We start from the raw sequence: 18,369 nt of genomic DNA on the forward strand, positions 1-18,369 counted from the left end.
GTACATGGCGGGATTCGAACCCAGGACCTGCAGATAGCAAGTGCTTGACTCCTGAGCCACCGACGCTTGATTTAACATTGTTAAAGATTTTTATAATAATTGACATTTTTTATCATTGATTTAATGATGTGTGTATTTCATTAGTCCAAATTAATAGTAACAAAAGTAAGTATACAAAATTGTCCTAAGTATGATTAGCCGTATAAAACATCAATCAAGAGTCATAATTCAAATATTAAGAAAGTATAAAATTTAATACTGTCTAGGCTAAATAGTAGTCGGTGTTCTGTCTACCCCTCTGGGTTAATAGCGTAATTATGTTGAAATTTAATACACATCTATTACACATATTACCGTTGTTTACGGTGGTATTCTTGAACGTAAATAATAATTTGTTGTAAGGCAAATGACATAACTGTACTCAAAGACTTAAGAGGAGCCCGGGCGTGCAGTTTCCCACACTACAAGCGTCATAAACGTTGCGCATCACAATTGCACTTTCAGAAACAGAAGGGCGTATCACACTTGTTCTTTGTAGTTTTTGGAGTAACTGTGAGTTTCTGATACCAAAATCCTCGTTTAAAATATAATGTCATCTCAGTATTGTCAAAGATAATGCCAGTGATTACGTTATGTTATATACAAAGATTTTCGTCTCAGAAACCTTAGAAGTGAATTAGAGTGTCTGTAACCTATGTAATATGGAAAAATCTATTATGTATACATTATATATTTGAGTAGCCAATAACGAAATTTTGTCTGACTCTATGTCTGTCTGCAAGGCAGTGTTTAAATTCTACGTAGAAGAAGTCGCGGGCGATCGCTATTAAGTAGTAGTATTCTTTTTGTAAGAAAATTGTCAAGTCCTAGCGTTCAGATTAGTCAAGATTATTTTACGCCATGTACAGTTTAGATGTCACTTTAATAACATTTGAAAAGAATGAATAACTTAATCTTAGTAACCTAAGTAGTACTAATTCGAGTACAACAATTGATTGTTATTCCAAATCGTTAAAGCTATTGCTTTTGTTCCAAAAACTGCTATCTAGTTTTAAACATTATTAGAATCCTTTGGCGCGAATGGCGCGCTTTCATTACAAAGTCAAGTGTCAGAATGATTAGTGAGGGGACATAAACGTCGACATTTTAGTAAGGCTAGTGTTGCGCCAGTACACCGGCATAGTATCGGATTTTCTTCCTAACTCTAGAAATAACGATTTAGAATTCGTAAATTTAAATTTATTTAGTTTGCATTGCTATAATCGTAACTTTACGATATGATCATAAGTTATACATCATATGTACCGAGCGATAGTTATTTCTCTTTAATTTCGCGAAATTTATTCATTGCCTCATATTTTATTTGAAACACATACAAGTGTCGGGTTGAGAAGCATTCCGCATTCGAGTAGTGTGCGAGATTTTAATCTTAGAAATGCATTTTTTTTGTGAAATTTTGACGTACGTTTGTTATTTAGTGCGTCGGAGTCCGTTATTTGTGGATTTTTGTAATTCATTTTAAAGGTATATCTGTTTGCACGTGTGTTATGCAAGTAATATACAAATAGTGATTTTATTATTGCATTTAAAAATTGTAGTGAGTTGCTACTATTAAATTTAAGCTTATAGATTTTAATACACCGGTTTTACCTACTGTTATCTTACTGAAATTATAAAGGCAAATGTTTGGATGGATGGATGGAGGTATGTATATGTTAGAAAGTATCTCCAGAATGACTGCTTGGTTTCGTTGAAATTTGTCATAGATGAAGAACTTAGCTTGAAAGTATACGTAGGCTGCTAATTAAGTTTTTGGTTTTAATTCCAGACGGACGGTCTTGTGGGTGAAAGCTATTATAGTATGAAGTTCTTATTGCGAGTTAGTATTAATCGTTTTTGCAAAAAAACACAGTGTTTTTAAACATTGCGTAACGTAATTGACTAGAAGAAAAGAATGTTCAAAAAGGTAACAATTCAAATCCATTTAATAAATAAATTCCAGCTTGATACCTTTGTGAGGTAAAGGGTCTTGACAGACAGACGGACGGACAACAAAATGATCCTATAAGGGTTCCGTTTTTTTCCTATGAGCTACAGAACCCTAACAATGTAATTCATTTATAAAACTCGATACATGAATGCGGAATACGTTAATAATTTTTTATTATGCATTTATTTTTGTTTATTTCATGCCGAAGATTCTTTTGGCTTTCCATGTTTCTTATTCTTCCGTTATCACACGATCCAAATTAATCGCTAAAAATTTGTGATTTCGTAATCGTTGAGTTGAGGATCATGCAAAAGATAAGACTTATCGCGATATTTGGATAATTTTGCAATAAATAAAGAATATTTTATATCTATAGTTCTTTTTATCTTTCATTAATAGTTGAAGGATAGTCGGTGTTGGGAACTTGGTTATTTTGTATGAAAAAAATATGTCGGTATATTTATCAATGACATAATCTTATCAGTACAAGAAAAAGAAACATCATATTGAAAGCTAAGTTATGTCAGATTATTGTTTTCTTTATATTGACAAGATAGTGTTTTTTCGATTGAGTTTTTGTACTATTCATAATACAAATATTAGAAATCTTGCGTATGTTTGTTGTTTGTCAGAAGGTAATTCAGGCATAAAGAAATAGCCACTTCCGCAAGTGTTCCAAGAGTGCTGTAGCAACGTAGAAATAAAGATGTTAAATAACTTATATGCTCTACTAATTTTATAATTGCGAATGTTTGATTGGATGTATGTTTGAAGGTATCTTCAGAACTTCTGCACGGATGTCGCTGATATTTGGCATACATGTAGAACAACATATTGGTTACTAATTAAGTTTTTTTTTAATTCCACGTACACGGAGTCGTGGTCGAGAGCTTGAGATTTATAAAAACAAGCAGTCGAGAAACATTTTTTTATCGGTTTAAACATAACATAAACGAAACTATATGATAATAAGCCATTGATGTTTCTGCAATAGAGGTCAGGACGTTTTGGTTTCGAAGTGTTTTGTAAACACAAGATAGTATAGCCAGAAGCGATCATTGGTTTAAATTACTTTATGTATTTGCTGTAAAGTGGACAGTTATTGTGTTGTTATTATAAGACTTGAGGCAAAATACTTGAAAAACAAGCGTCTCACTACAATGTTTACTACAACGAAAGCGTTTTGCATAATAAGCGTAGTCGTATACGCGGTATTGATTTCAAGTTGCAAGTAAACATCGCATCGTTTATTCTTCTGTGAACAGCTCACTAAGTGGTTCTACTTGTTTTGCAAATAACTATACTCTATTCCAACTCGAGACATAAACTTTGTAAAAAGGTACAACTATCAATAAACTATACAATTTCTTTTTAATAATATCTAACAATTTCCAAATAAGAAACATAAAATATTATAATACGAAAACGTTTTAAATGTATAAAAGATACTTTACAGTTTTATATTTGGTTTTAAATTATATATATAACTCGTAAATATTGTGTTGGGATAAGTTCGCATATTCTTTTATATTGTCATATTTCATACCTAATAATTATATCCAATTTGGTTAAAAATGGAAAAGTCTAGACGATTCAAACTCAATAGATCAAACGATTGCTTAAAACAACTTCAAATGATTTCAACACAAATAAGTTAATCGGCGGCTTTGGTTACGTATACATAAATATATGCTCTTTAAATGCATTTTGAAATTACGTTTCGCCGCGTTTTACGCGCGGAGCGAAAACAGCGTTTTATAAACGTAAATAAATGCGGAGTTGCGCGGCGTTACGTTTGTCAAGACGCGCCTCCATAGTAAACGTTTCACGCCATATTGTACAAGTTTATTAACGCAAATGTTGGCATCTCTACTCGCCCATTAATCTCCATATAATTAAATGATCAAGTGAAATTATATTTAGCCCTGGAAACGAGGTCGGGCCCAATGCCGTGTCAGCTTTGCCGCCGTGGACCACACGGCCACTGCGCGTTGAAAAGTTCAACTTTTTTTTTACATTTAACTCGCTCCGCGCGTTCAAAGTGACAATGACATAAAGTTGCACGCCTCGTTTGCACCCTTCGAATACTCGCAACGATATAATGCTCTGTATGAATGTAATTTATTTACAATTTATGCACTTAACTTACGTTGAAGTTACATTAATTATTCATATAACAATTGAAATAAATTAATATTTGAAATACATTTTTGACGTCTAGAAGTACCAAACATCGTACATTTATATCACCAAGATGTAGTAGAAAGTCAAATAGATAACCATAATGCAAATAGTATGTACAATGTCTTGTACTTTCATGTACTTTCATTGTCCGTTTAGCAATAAAGTAATGTAACATTTCACTATAGTTACAAGTTGCAAGTGGGCCGTGTTGCGTCGCGGACTGCGTGCTGTAGGTTATCTAGGCTTTCTAGGAGCGCTGATAACGCGGCCACAAAACCATTAATGAGCGTTATACCAGCTCGGTGAAATCGACGGGGAAAAATCTTGAGCCTTATTAACATAGCAGTGCAGCTAGTTTATTCATAATTGGCGGTCCTGCCCCTCCCGGTGCCCCTCCTACCTCCCCCTCGCTCGCCCGCGTCGCAGCCTTGTCGCCAATGCATAGCACTTAAGATACATTGCAACGCCGACCCGGCCCGGGGACAATTAAAATTTGCATTCCTTATTGATTGATCGCTTTGTTGCTGAGGCGGCATATCATTTGTGTGGGTGTTAACAGAACGATGATGATTTTTTTAAACAGTCTCTACGTGGGCGGTGAATTCTTTTGTTTCTACGTGATTATTAATCATCTCATTGTTTACATTCGTTGTTAACAGCGAATGCGAATACACAAATACGATACAAGTGTAGGATAAATATAAGTAAACAAAAGTAAAATATTTACTGGCTTTTGAACACCTCTCACTTTTTGCCGGCTGAATTCTTTACCCTACAAGTGTGCGTAGAAAATAGCAATCTGGTATATGGAATTTACCAGCAAATTACAATAAAAAAACAACTATTTTATCTAACATTTGCATACATCGGTAAATAAATGTAATTTTTATCTTTCCAATCGAAATGCTTTTGAGAATTGTCTCGGCCAGATTGAGTTTATACGTAAAGTAACAAGCGTGTCCGAGAATGATTATAATGTTGAGCATTTAAACAGAGTAATTGACGAGTGCACACACTCTGCTCGACCTCCCAGTGAGCGATGCATTCCATAACGTTTTTCTTTAACACACTATTAAGGAAAAACTTAATAAAACGTGTCAATAGAAATGTGTTTAATTAATTCAAGAATTTTTAGTAATAAAATAGATCAAAATGCGTACATTCGATCTATTTGAATAAAATTTAGTAGAAAATTTAACTGATAAAACATAAAAATTCAATGAAAATCAACAAAAATAATTATATCCTTAAATGTGTACTCGTATAGTCAAGTTTTTTCATTTTGTTTTTTTATAAAAATAAAAATTTGTGGACTTTGGGTCATGAGAACATATGTAAACCGTAGATACGAACGAAACCGAATAATTTAAGGAAAACCCTGTCAAAATATAAAGTAAAACAGGCGTTTTAAGAAGCAGTTGGCAGGCGACTTGTCTCATATTAAGTTTTTTCACGACTGGAAATAATGATTCGTAATTTGTTTTACGGTTTGCACCAGTAGAAAGGCAGATTTATTAGCTGTTAGTAAAAAAATATGCACTGCTGGCTGAATGTCTGGCTTGAAGGTGACACATACTTCGATGTCAGAATATTTTTAATTTTTTTTTACGAGGTGCAACACTGACACATCTTATTATACGTAGATTTTTATACGATGAATTATATGATATTTCTGTGTGTAGTTTGGCTTAGTGCCATTATTTTCTATCGATATTTATATTATCTAAATTAATAACACGCCATTTTGCAGACACACTGAAGCGGAGCGAGATTAAAAAGTGAAATATTGTGATTTTTTTTGTTAATAATCATTACACTAGATTAGATCAGATTAGAAATTAGTATTAACATCTTATTTTTACCATGAAAAATGATAAGAATTACGATATATTTTATATGAGCGTCAGAGTATACATAGGTTATAAAGTCCCTTCTACCGCTAAATACGCTTTCCCTTCCCAATCCCTCCCTTACAAGAAAAGCATCGGAAGAAGAAGAAGATGGGAATCAGACGTTGTACCGAAGATCCCAGAGGCCTTTCGATAGCACTAGAAGACGGCTACCGAGGGGTTCTTTGTGGGTAAAACTACACATGACCCTGTTCTTTACCAGGGGAAGGGTATCTTTGTTAAGATTTCGCCCTCGATACTAAAAAACGTTTTCGTCTTTTATCAGACGCAATGTGGAATTTCTTCCACTTCACGCTTGTCTTCTGCGTGGTCGTGGTATTGAATATTCTGGATAAATAATCTTATCTTGTTGTTCTCAAGCCTAGTTTTTGAAAAATGATTAAAATAAATAGCTCTAAGCGTACTTCTAACAAACCTCGATATGATATAACAGTTCATTATCAATATGATGTCATTTCTTTTTGATTTGAGTTTGGATTAACGATTCATTATTGGCATAGAAATTGTAACGTCTATAAACGAATTGGTAATCAAGAATAAAACGTTCCAAAAAAGAATTTAATGTTCTCATATAAAGCGGAATCAAATAATCGAACTACAAATTTTTGTTCCGTTATCTACGGATACGGTTTTTTTTCCTTATTAAGAAACAAGACACATATTATATTGTCTGCACGTCGTAAATCTTTTTCGTTAAAAAAAGAAGTCTTTAGGTAATTAAAATCGGATATAGATATCGCGTCCGTAATCGATTCTCTCGATAAGGAAGAAGAATGATTTGTATGATTTTTATATGGTACCTGCTAATTGGTGCGACAATGTTTACGGCCTTTACGCCGCCTTCTTGCATTTTAATCAGTGTACACACTTGTATGCGCAAGTAAATGTCACCGATCGGTTACGAACTTGGTCACTTTATAATCTGACTATAATACTTTAAAAATTATGACCATATCGCAAATTAAATGCAGCAGTTTCTACGACATATCGTTTCTAAGACCATACTTATCTTTTTTTTCAAGTTAAAGAGATAATGCAAAAAAACTGTTTCTTAATACTTTAAGTCAAATGCTGAATGATTCCTTGCAATGACAGTATTTGCGTAGTCCGAATATAAACATTCGAAGTTAACAATCTGTCGGTGACATAAATAAGCCGAACTATAGACGTAGAGAACGAGAAGAACCAGTCACAATTGCGACGAGCGGGCGCCTGCGCCGCATTGCCGCCGCCGGCCGCAGTCAATGAAGCCTCACAATAAATAAAACTTGAGGGAAACGACACTCTATTAATATAAAGCGAATTTATTATCCAACTCACCGTTTTAAACCCTTTATTGACTATTATTAATCCAACAACTTCGCTTAAAAAGAATTAAAAAGTGAAAGACGTTGAGCATCTATTAACTGACATACTGTCAGCTGAGTAATTAATAAATCAATACTAAAATACCCCTTAAGTAGCGATTAAAAGACTATTAGGTCCGTTTTAAGACATCACTATTTAGTAGATTTTTTTGGGATAGTTTTAGACTCTACGTATATTTAAAAGAGTTCCAAGTTAAATGAATCGTCCAGTGTCAAGTATTTGCAAGTCAGTTATTGACAAAAATAGTACCTTAAATTCCAGTTTGGCTACTTTATTTTTAAAATAGTATACTTAAAAGGCTTTGGAATTCGAGGCGTGTGTTCACATGATGTCAGGAAGAAGCTTCTGCGAATGGGAAGCGGTAATGGCGCTGCGCAGGCGCCGTCTCGTTCGCCTTGAGAATTACATTAAAGAAAGTTTTCACTGGCGCGACTAGTGCGCGATTAAAACCGCCCGTAACATGAGTAATACTTGAACGCTTTTCACTGATACCTTTGCTTTTAGTACGGCAATCAGCTTAGTGGAAAAGAGGTCTAACTCGTATGTTAACTTTACCGACATTTTTATCAATGTAGCTGCATCTATAATTAAAGTGAAGCCTTTTGTTGCTTGTACACCATCAATAATTACTGCGCTGATCAGGTGGTCGACCATATTAAGTTGTAATGTCAAGCACTTAAGGACATTTTTAAGTAATTCTTAGTAAAATAATATCGGTATTTATTTTATAGAATTGTGTTAAAATATATTTATGTGATAGATTTTTTCAAGATGAAACATATAACTAGCATTAAGTTATTAGACGAGCAACTTGAACTCCTTTTAGATGTTTCTATAATAAATTGTAGCGTTTAATGCTGTAATAGGAGTCTTAGATCTTATTTCTTACTAATATTATAAATGCGAATGTTTAGATGGATGGATGTTTGTGTGAAGGTATCACCTGAACGACTGAACGAATCTGGCTTAAAATTTGAAGAACACATAGGCTCCTAAATTGGTTATTTTAATTCCGCGCGGACGGTGTTGCGGAGGACAGCTAGTTTTTTGTTAATAAATGGGGTTGTCGAACAATAAAAGACGCGAGATCTCTAGAGGAAAAATATAATATTGTTTAGATAGTAAAATAGCAAATATTATTCCAACATATATGGCAAAATATAAAATATTGTCGAGACATAATAATAGTAATCTTTCAAGAACACAAAGTATTAATTTATTAATTAAAACCAGTTCAAGTATCGTAGAATTATTTTATCCACTTATAGTAATTATCGATCAACTGTGTATTGCCAACATGAGAGCAATTTGATGTGATTCGTTGTAACTAAAACGAACGCACGTTAATTGTAACGCAACGTGTTCCAATTAAAGGCAATTGTTCTCCTTACAAATGTATAGAATGAATCTAGTACTCGCAAACAGATGGCGGGCTATTTCTATTAACTTCAACGTTTGTATTAAGAACACTCATTCACCTAACCGTTAAAATTAATTTCTAAACGTGGATCTCTGAGACCAAAATCCCTGTTTAAAACTTATTGTTATCTCTATTTTGTTAAAGATAATTAGAGTGACGACAATATGTTTTAAACAGAGTTTTTGATCGCAGAAACCAATGGTAAGAAATTTTAACGTTTTACTTTTAAGTACGTTAAAAATTTTATTAGCGTCGGTGGCTCAGAAGTCAAGCACTTGACTTGCAATCTGCATGTCCTGGGTTCGAATCCCGCTAAGTACCAATATATCTTTCGATCGTCATATGTACATTTATCCGACGTTCTTACGATGAAGGAAAAAATCGAGATACAACCTGTACATATCTGAGAAGAAATTCAAAGATATGTGTGAAGTCAACCAATCCGCACTTGGGCAGCGTGGTTGACTATGGCCTAACTTAGGGCAGGCTCCGATCCCCTCGGTGGGGACGTATAGTGAACTGATGATGATAACTAGTCGATGTAAAAAAAATAACAATTAAAAATAAGTTTAAAAAGATTTGAAACGCGTAATCATCAATTATCTTAACAGGTTTTTTACTAGTGGTCAGTTAAACGATTAGACAACAATCAATTAGATAATTGTCCACGCGTATTATTTTAACTTAGCGTAAAACAAGAAAACGAGCTAAATGAGGTGTTTCTTTAATTTAGTGGTGATTCAATGCGCACCTGGTACTGGAAGACGTCTCGGATTTCGCGGAAACACAAATCAAATAAATTATAATGTGTTCATAATATTAAATATTATGACTGGATATCATAAATAGTAAAGATTTGTTTTTTTAAAACACAAAATGGATATAAGAATTAGTAGCACAGCGACCTTTGTATTTTTTAGAGAATGGAATATTTGTTTTTTTTTTAAATATGGAATTTGTCTTAAGTTTTTAAATAACTTATTACAAATGCAGTTTTCCATTGCAGCATTTTTATTTATCGTAAACCTTTATTAATTTAATTAAAAGTTTAAATTCGCTTCTCTGATCAAAGATACCGGTAGATATTAATTTTAGTTTAAAAAAGTATATTTTCGTATATGGACCTTGATGACGTATTTTGCACGTTTATAATTAATGCGTGTTAATTCTTATTAGCTACAATGGACACCTGTTTGTGACATCTGAAACCCGATAGCCCCCCGCTTTACATAATCTCGCCGCAGCTACACCTGAGGCCGCGGACACCCCGCACCCCGCACACCCATCCCCGCACCGCCACTACAGCCTCCCGCGAATATCTGACGCACCACGTCAAGGACTTGATGCTTTTACAGAGAAGATCGCAATGAATTCATTCAAAAACACAATTCTTACTTTCTATACCATTACGTTATTGAATGATCTGCCTTTATCAATAGTTACCTTTTTATGAATTATCTTTTAGATAATATAAGATCGATATACTAATACTAAAGCATAGATGGACTGTGAGAAAGAGGATATGCGTAAGAATGGACTGAATTCAGATATGACGGCTGATACAGATGTATGGTCCTCCATACTGAGGAGTAGTACATACTGTGCCGACCATCAGTAGAGATAAGGGTAGGTTGATGATGATGATAGTGATGATGATGATGACGATGATGATGATAATATAAATCTGACTTTTTATTTCAATTGACAATCAATATTAAATTGCTTTGTACACATGGAGGCAGTTTATATAATTTTAATAGTTTCTTATAATTTTTAATCGTTCTATAAGGTTGAAATAACGACGAATAAAGCGTAATAAAGAGGCAATTAATTGCTTAGTTTTACGTCTTATATGAATATTCCAATAACCTGTATGTCAGCTTTATGTTTTAATCATTCGTGTGTTCTTTTAACTATTATTTGGTTATTAAGTGATTAATAAAAAAAAATGCGCACGCTTAAACACTATATTATATTAATAGCTAAGTTTTTTTTATAAATTTGTGTAGCGTGAAATAGTATTTTAAATTAATTAGCTTAATTAAATGTAATGTTTCAATAATAATTAGTTTGCTAAAAATATATTTAAATGTTGCCTATTAAATAAATCGTGTTTCCGGGCTAAAAGTTCTCTTTAATATTATCCTCAAGGTCGTTTCATTCATTTCACTATAATGCAAAATTTTCCATTTAACTTTTAAAATCGACTTAAACATACATAAGAGATGTACAAAATAAAACAGTTGAATTTCTACTAAAATCGAGTTCGCGCCGGAAAAATCCGGTATTGTTTATCGCTCTATTGAACTAGTGATTCTTTATTAAAACTGCAATTGTTTATTACTATGAACTATTATAAAATATATGACCATTTTATTGTGTCCTGATAATGCCTAAATATGACGGTTCAAATGTGAAGTGTTCATCATCATCAGCTCACTATACGTCCCCACCAAGGGGCTCGGAGCCTAACCTAAATTACGGGTGACTAGGTGTCAACCACTCTGAATATAATAATAGAATATTTTATAAATGTACATATGTAAATCGAAAATCGAAAAATACATTGATACATGGCGGGTTTTGAATCCAGGACCTGTGGATTACAAGAAAAGTGCTGCCCCTGAGCCACCGACGCTCGGAGCTCTCAAAAAAACTGAGGCTTTTAGGTTATTGTTTATTTGTCTGTCTCTGTGCCCTAGCAAAGGTAAATCGGATTACCAGTAGATAATAAACTAGTCCGTCACAGATGTCAAAATGTTCAAGCTTAAGGTTAATACGGATCGGGACTGTTTATGCGCTGCCCACGTTTGCTGAAATACGGCCCACGCCTCTGCCGACCCTTTTATGTGGTGAATTTATTGAAGCGACGCGCGCACGCCTCAATGAACCCACCATATACCTCTCCCTTTGACATCAAACCTATACTTATCGCAATCTACGACATGACAATGCTATTCTAATCGTGCGCTTGCGCACGTTACGTTTTTGATATTAACAAACGATCTCCCATTAAATGAAAGATGTATTATAATAGATATAAAGCTTTTGCCCGCGATTTCGACTCCGCGGGATTAAAAAAAAAACTTAGTAGCCTAGATGTTCTTCCAGACGGACGTTCCTGTTTTGTCAAAGATAATCTGAAAAACCCACGGTAAATTACGTTGTTGTAATTTGAAGAGATAACAATAACACCTATGCTTAGGCTTTATGCGTGGGAAATTTAAATATATGCCATCAGCAAAATCTAACACATTTTTTTAAAAGTAAACAGCATATTATATTTACGTGATATGTATTTGAAATTTGTTTGTATTTATGTCATTTAAATGCTTTTATAGTACAGTTCAGTGCAATCACATTTTCACAACATTATATTCATAATATTACTGAACGTATTATCATTTTTCTTTTTATATAATAAGGCATCGTGATATGTGCCCAGTATCCTGTCAATGTGATTGTACTAAAAGTATGTGATTCGGAGTTTTTTAGATGTAAGACTTTCCAGAAATCAGCTGTATTCCACGATCTTATCGTGTACTTTTAAGATTAACATATCTAGATATCTGCATGTCCTTGTCTTTTATATCTCATGGCATTGACCTTTGTTTTGTTTCGAATACATTTTACTTCCACGATCACTGAACATTTTATTCTTTTAATTCTCAAACATAATAATAAATATCTCGGCACATGCGTTATATTTAAATGTGCGCTTCTTAATGTTAATTGAATATACTTAGTAAAAGAATGAATGTTAAAAAGACTTATTTGAACGGCTACTTACATATTTTATTGTAATAATCATAGAATAACACAACTGGTAAAGTCTATTTTGCTTATATAAATGCGAATGTTTGGATGGATGGATGTTTGTTTGAATGTATCTTCTGAAGGGCTGCATAGATCTATAATTTAGGAAAGATGTAGAACATAGGTTACTAACTTTTTTAATTTCGTGCGGACGGAGTTCCATGCGACAGCTAGTTATTTATATAATGAAAAAATAGATGATAATAGAGTGTTTAAAGTACAAAATGACGGTAAGTTTTAAATAATCAGTATAATATGAGCTGTCTGTGAAAATCACGCATCTGTAGAGTGTACAACTCGGACATATGACCGCAGTGCCAGAGACAGCACAGAAGAATCGTCAAGTCTGTGTCTTAAAGCGACACGACGTGACTGTACTCACGTCGCGATATTAAAAAGTTTCGTTTGATGTTTATAAAAAAATAAACCAGACGGCAAATATCACGACGCGACGGAATTCTTAAAGTGACAAAGAGGAATTTTTGTTTATAGTTATAAATTAGGCAGGTTATTGGTCGTGCGCGCTCGAATTTATTGTGGTATTTGCGGCGTTGCACTTTGCGCAAATTTATCGATATCGAGCGTAATCAAAATAAACATGCGCACGTTCGTGTACAAATTTCCATAAACAGATCGTGAAAGGAGCATAAGACGGGCGTCGCCGTAGCCACTACTTCATTTCCCCGCGGCGGCTGGCAACGTGCCAGAGTTTCCGAGAACGAGGGAAGGTTACGCGACGTCTCGCCGCGGTATATAAGCCTAAATCATAACCGCTGCATAATATTTTTACGCGTATTTAGCGGACGTCACTTATAGATTTGTTACATCACTTAAACGAGCGAAAGTGCCGCACTCCGGTACCTTAATAAGCTGCCAATGACGACGCCTTGGCACTGTATCCGTAGAGGAAAAGATGCGCGGCCGTACGATAGTTGGCAAATGTAATTTCAATTCTAGCAATGACGTGTTTAACACTCAATGGAGCCACTTGAATAGAGGATCATTTCTGTCCATAAAATGTCATAGTGAATACGAGTCGTGATTGTCGCATCCTTATCTATCGCCTAAGCGCCGCCACCCTCCTTCCTTATTACAAGAGAAGTGACAAATAAGGGCGATTGGTGCTAACACCGAATTCAAGCCACGAGCGGCGAGCGGCGACCCGAGCGCGCAATCCTCGTGAGCCGGGATCGATTTGTTCTCACGCAACATGTCGTTGCGTTATCAGTGCACTCGTGCAGTGAGGTTAATTAAATAGTTACGAGAGGGAGAGATAACGCTGACGCCTATTTATAGAGGCCGAGCCGAGCCACCTTATCGACCTAAGACATCTGATAGCGAATCTAACATTCGGAATCGGCCACTGTTTGTCACGATATTACATTCACGATTGTTCTCAATTACATGTACTTATTACGTCTCGAGTAGTCTACTTATTTTATATGAAGCAGCTTACAAATTATAATTTAATTAAAATAATGATACATATTTAAGAAATGCTATTGCTAATTAATATAATTTCGTAAAATGAGTAAAACAAATCCTTTCAAAGAATATTATCTTCATTACAAGATAAAATGTCTTCTATAATCTCATAGAACTTAGGATTAAAAGAATAGAAATATGATAAAAACATTGTGATATGGAATGATAAGAGTTTAATTAAATTCCGAGAATGAAGTTGTTATCACATGTTAACAACTACTTAGTTAACTATTTGCAGTATAGAGTCTCAAGTATCGTGTTCCGTAGGACAAGGTGACAAATAATATTTACTTATATAAAGCGATATTCTTTTGTGTTTTCTATATCAATCCCCTAGACCCCTAGACAGTGGTTCCCAACTGCGAACCCCTTATTGTAGCAATCACACTAATATTATAAATGCGAAAGTTTGTGAGTGTGTGTTTGTTACTTCTTCACGCTCAAACGCTTGGACCAATTGGACGTAATAACCGATCGTTTGTAGTAACCGTAATAAAATATTATTTTGTACATTATTCTTGTTTTTAATGATAGCCGTACGTAACCCTTGGTACAACTTCACGTACCCCTGGGGTTACGTATACCACTGATTAGGAAACACTGCCCTAAAATGTTCAAATATCTTAGAATAATATTAAACATTTAATTTGGTAACACAACTGAAATTGTGGATATCCATGAGCCGCGGTAGCTTCGCTATTTAGGTATATTTATGTGGCCAATTGCTTGTTTGCCACCTTATGATATAAAAAATAAGTTAACGAACTGTTCTTAAATGCATTTATGACATATTAACTTTAATAGGACTTATTATGAAATAGCTAGAATCTCTTTATTACAATACATTTTTTTTATAGAATACGTTTCATTTCCTTCTAATTAGAAATACTCGTATCCGAAGTTTCTTGAACTATCAATATTTAATACGTACGTATGGTTAACAGCTTTTAGAACTTATTAAAGTTAATGGAATCGGCATAACGTTTCGCATAGGAATGAGGCTTTAGACCCCATTTTCACTAAATGCTTGACTGCACACGACTACTCTTTTTATGAACTTCGTACGATGTCTGCGTCTGTCTAGCGTCTAGTTAGTTAGTGGAAACGGGGTTTAACTGTAGGCAGTGGCTGGTGGAGCGGGTTGCCATCATATGGCCACGTCGACATTTTATATTTTTAGACTATCAAGTACTGCTCTATGTAATTGCGACTTGTTGAGCGCTACCCGCTTAGAACCTCTTTTGCGTTTTATTAATCAATCTCTCATTAATCTGTTGACGTTTAATACGTTTAATTTTTATGTCGTTTCATTACCACTATAACTAGTAATTATGTAATTGTAAATTAAAAGAAGCAAAACTTACCGTTTTTTCTATGACACTCCTGATAAATATTGGAAAATAATTCATCACTCTTAAAAATGGGTAATCATTTAGAGTAAAACCAGTCATCGTCAGCTCATTCATAGTCCCCAGCGAAGGACTAGGAGGCTAGCATATGTTAGTGGTGACTAGGACTTAGTCAAACATGCTAGCCCAGTGTTTGTTTACTTCGCACGTAGCTTTGAACTTTCTACTTCAGTCAAAGTCTAAGCTACTTAATGATCTTAGTATCAAAAACTTCTAGTCAAATCAAAACTTTTTCGAAATCGAAACAACAGGGGCGCTGTTACTCGTTAACACACAAAAAAAACGGATGAATTGATAACCTCCTTCTTTTTGAAGTCGGCTAAAAACAGTCTTATATTATGATTATATTGTTTGTTACAGAATGTCAGTTCGGTAAGCAAGCCAAGGAGCTGGGCTCGACGTGGTTCGCGGATCTCGGCCCTCCCTTCGGGGTAATGTACTGCATCAAATGTGAGTGTATTTCGGTGAGTAAATACTGTATTATCTCAAATAATCATTTGAAATATATTATAACTAACCGTCGTCCGCGATTTTACCCGCGCGAAATTAAAAAAAAACTATGTTCTATATTTATGCCTAATTACAGAGTGATCAGTTTAGCCGTTTATCTAAACATTCACATTTCTAATATTAGTAAGATAGTGATGCATCTTACCTCATGCTGTACTCTGCCTCATGGTATATAATCATAGTTTCCTCCTTAGTTGTTGAATTACGCGATGTCATAATAATATTTCGTAAAGGCGAAATTAACAAATTACTTGAAGAACTATTTAAGTTTTATAGTTAACTTTTTATACTTCCACTACAAAATTCAATATTAAATTATTATCAAAATCAACATCAGCACCCTTACGTCAGATAAATGTACATATGTCAATCGGAAATCGAAAAACACATTGGTACATGGTGGGATTCGAACCCAGGACCTGCAGATTGCAAGTCAAGTGCTTAACCCCTGAGCCACCGACGCTTTTAAAATCATTAAAAAACATGCAAAATACACAATTTTAATCTGAATCATAATACTGGCGTCATAATTTAAATAAACTTAAGTTATCTGTATTTGACATGTCTAAATAAAGAATTTCGTCATGATCAAGCCACGGGCCATTACGTGTTACACTCCATTGCTGAATTCGGGCGTCTCCCATGAATTGTCTACGTTGTTAATTGCTAGTGCTTAGTAACCAAATGAAGGGTATAAAAAATTATTCTTTAATTAAGACGCTTTATCAATCCACTGGAAGATTTTAGTTATTAAACTAATTATATTTGTAATTAAAGATTGATTAGAGTTTTTTTTTATTTCGGGTAAAAAAATAATAAAAATAACGTCGCAAGATAAGGAGTGGCGCCACATTAAAAAGGAATTAGAAATGCCAAAATAATACTAATCTGTGCCCTAAAAATGCTTATATTAATCTATTATTTGTATGTTATCAATACATATAGAAAAGAAGGACGAAATAAGGAGTATATTATGTAAGTAGAAGAAATGAGTAGTGCGAGAGTTTTGCTATGGAAAATTATAGTCTCTACCTACCCTTTTAGTTTAAGGTTTACTTGAACTACATTTAAGGAACTCTACGTAAATTGATTAGGCGTTACGTAAAAATCTTATGCGAAACTAACATTTTTCTTCCCGTTTAGGTTCAAAAGAAACGTCGTGTGGTGGCCAAAGTACACTGTCGGAACATCAAGAACGAGTGTCCGGAGCCGTCATGCGACACTCCGGTGCTGCTGCCGGGGAGATGCTGCAAAACTTGTCCGGGAGATGTAGATTGTGAGTACTTTACCTTTAAGTCTAAATAACTCAAATGTTTTGCTAAACTCTAAAACGGATCAAAATACCTTTTTCTGCCATCATATAGGTTATGTACTCCGCATGATGTGTATATATTTTATCGTAATTAACTGGGGAGGGTACGACAAAAAGGACAGAAAAGAGATCGGATGTATATCTTTTGCCACCAGGGCAAAGCCAGGGCGTGTCGTATTTTTAGCGACAAGTTACTAATAAGCCCATAATTACTGTTAACATATGTACCTCTTCGAGATACAGGTGGCTTGTTTTTAATTGTTGTCCTCTCAGAAGTATTCACTTAAATTATAAGTGTTAATCTCCTCAGAATCATAGTTTCAGTGACTGAATATTTATAAATATTATGAAATCGTTTGGTAAATAAAAATATGTAACTCGTATAATGTATATTTGATTCCCAATTTACAAAAAAATGCATGAACATACAGAAGGAAATTTGTTAAAATTTTTTGCCAAATTTTACCTTATATTTTCCTGTTGGAATTGTTATCTAACTGTTAATTTTGTTGTTTTAATCTTATAAAAGTGCATATTGGAAAGCTTTATCTCATTTTGTCAGGTATTATTGGAATCACATTGAAGGTTCTAATGTGTCTGGTTTACAGAGATAAATCTAGAAAACGAGAGGAAAAAATGTAGCATTGGTGTAATGTTAGTTTAAAGATTAAAACGTAGGTTACGTTATCAGTCGCCACTTGTCCGCAACTAGTGACGTGTTCACGGCCGTCTGTTACGTGCAACGTCTGTGCAAATTACAACTTAATACTCTGTGGCAGTTTGCGGAAATTTTCATATAAAGTTTTTTTTAACCAGCCAGTAAGCCTTTAATTGTGATTTTTTTCCTGCGCTGTCTTTCCTGTTTTTTTTCTTCATAAACAGTATAAAGTATTGCCCTACAAGAAGCAAGGAAACATCTTGACAGCGGCACTCTATACTAATCTATCCAATGACACGGATAATAT

General features: G+C 34.3%; 1 protein-coding gene across 1 annotated transcript in view; it reads left to right on the forward strand.

The window, feature by feature from the left end:
* sog (chordin short gastrulation) overlaps positions 1-18,369 on the forward strand; it is a 77,795-nt gene that overhangs the window by 28,081 nt on the left and 31,345 nt on the right. Inside the window, exons 2-3 of the mRNA XM_013309413.1 lie at positions 15,943-16,046; positions 17,236-17,368. Coding sequence (XP_013164867.1) covers positions 15,943-16,046; positions 17,236-17,368 — 237 coding nt within the window. The remainder of the gene's footprint in view (positions 1-15,942; positions 16,047-17,235; positions 17,369-18,369) is intronic.

This window comes from Papilio xuthus, unplaced genomic scaffold (genome assembly GCF_000836235.2).
Source record: "Papilio xuthus unplaced genomic scaffold, Pxut_1.1 DF827777.1, whole genome shotgun sequence".
In the NCBI taxonomy this organism is placed as follows: domain Eukaryota; kingdom Metazoa; phylum Arthropoda; class Insecta; order Lepidoptera; family Papilionidae; genus Papilio; species Papilio xuthus.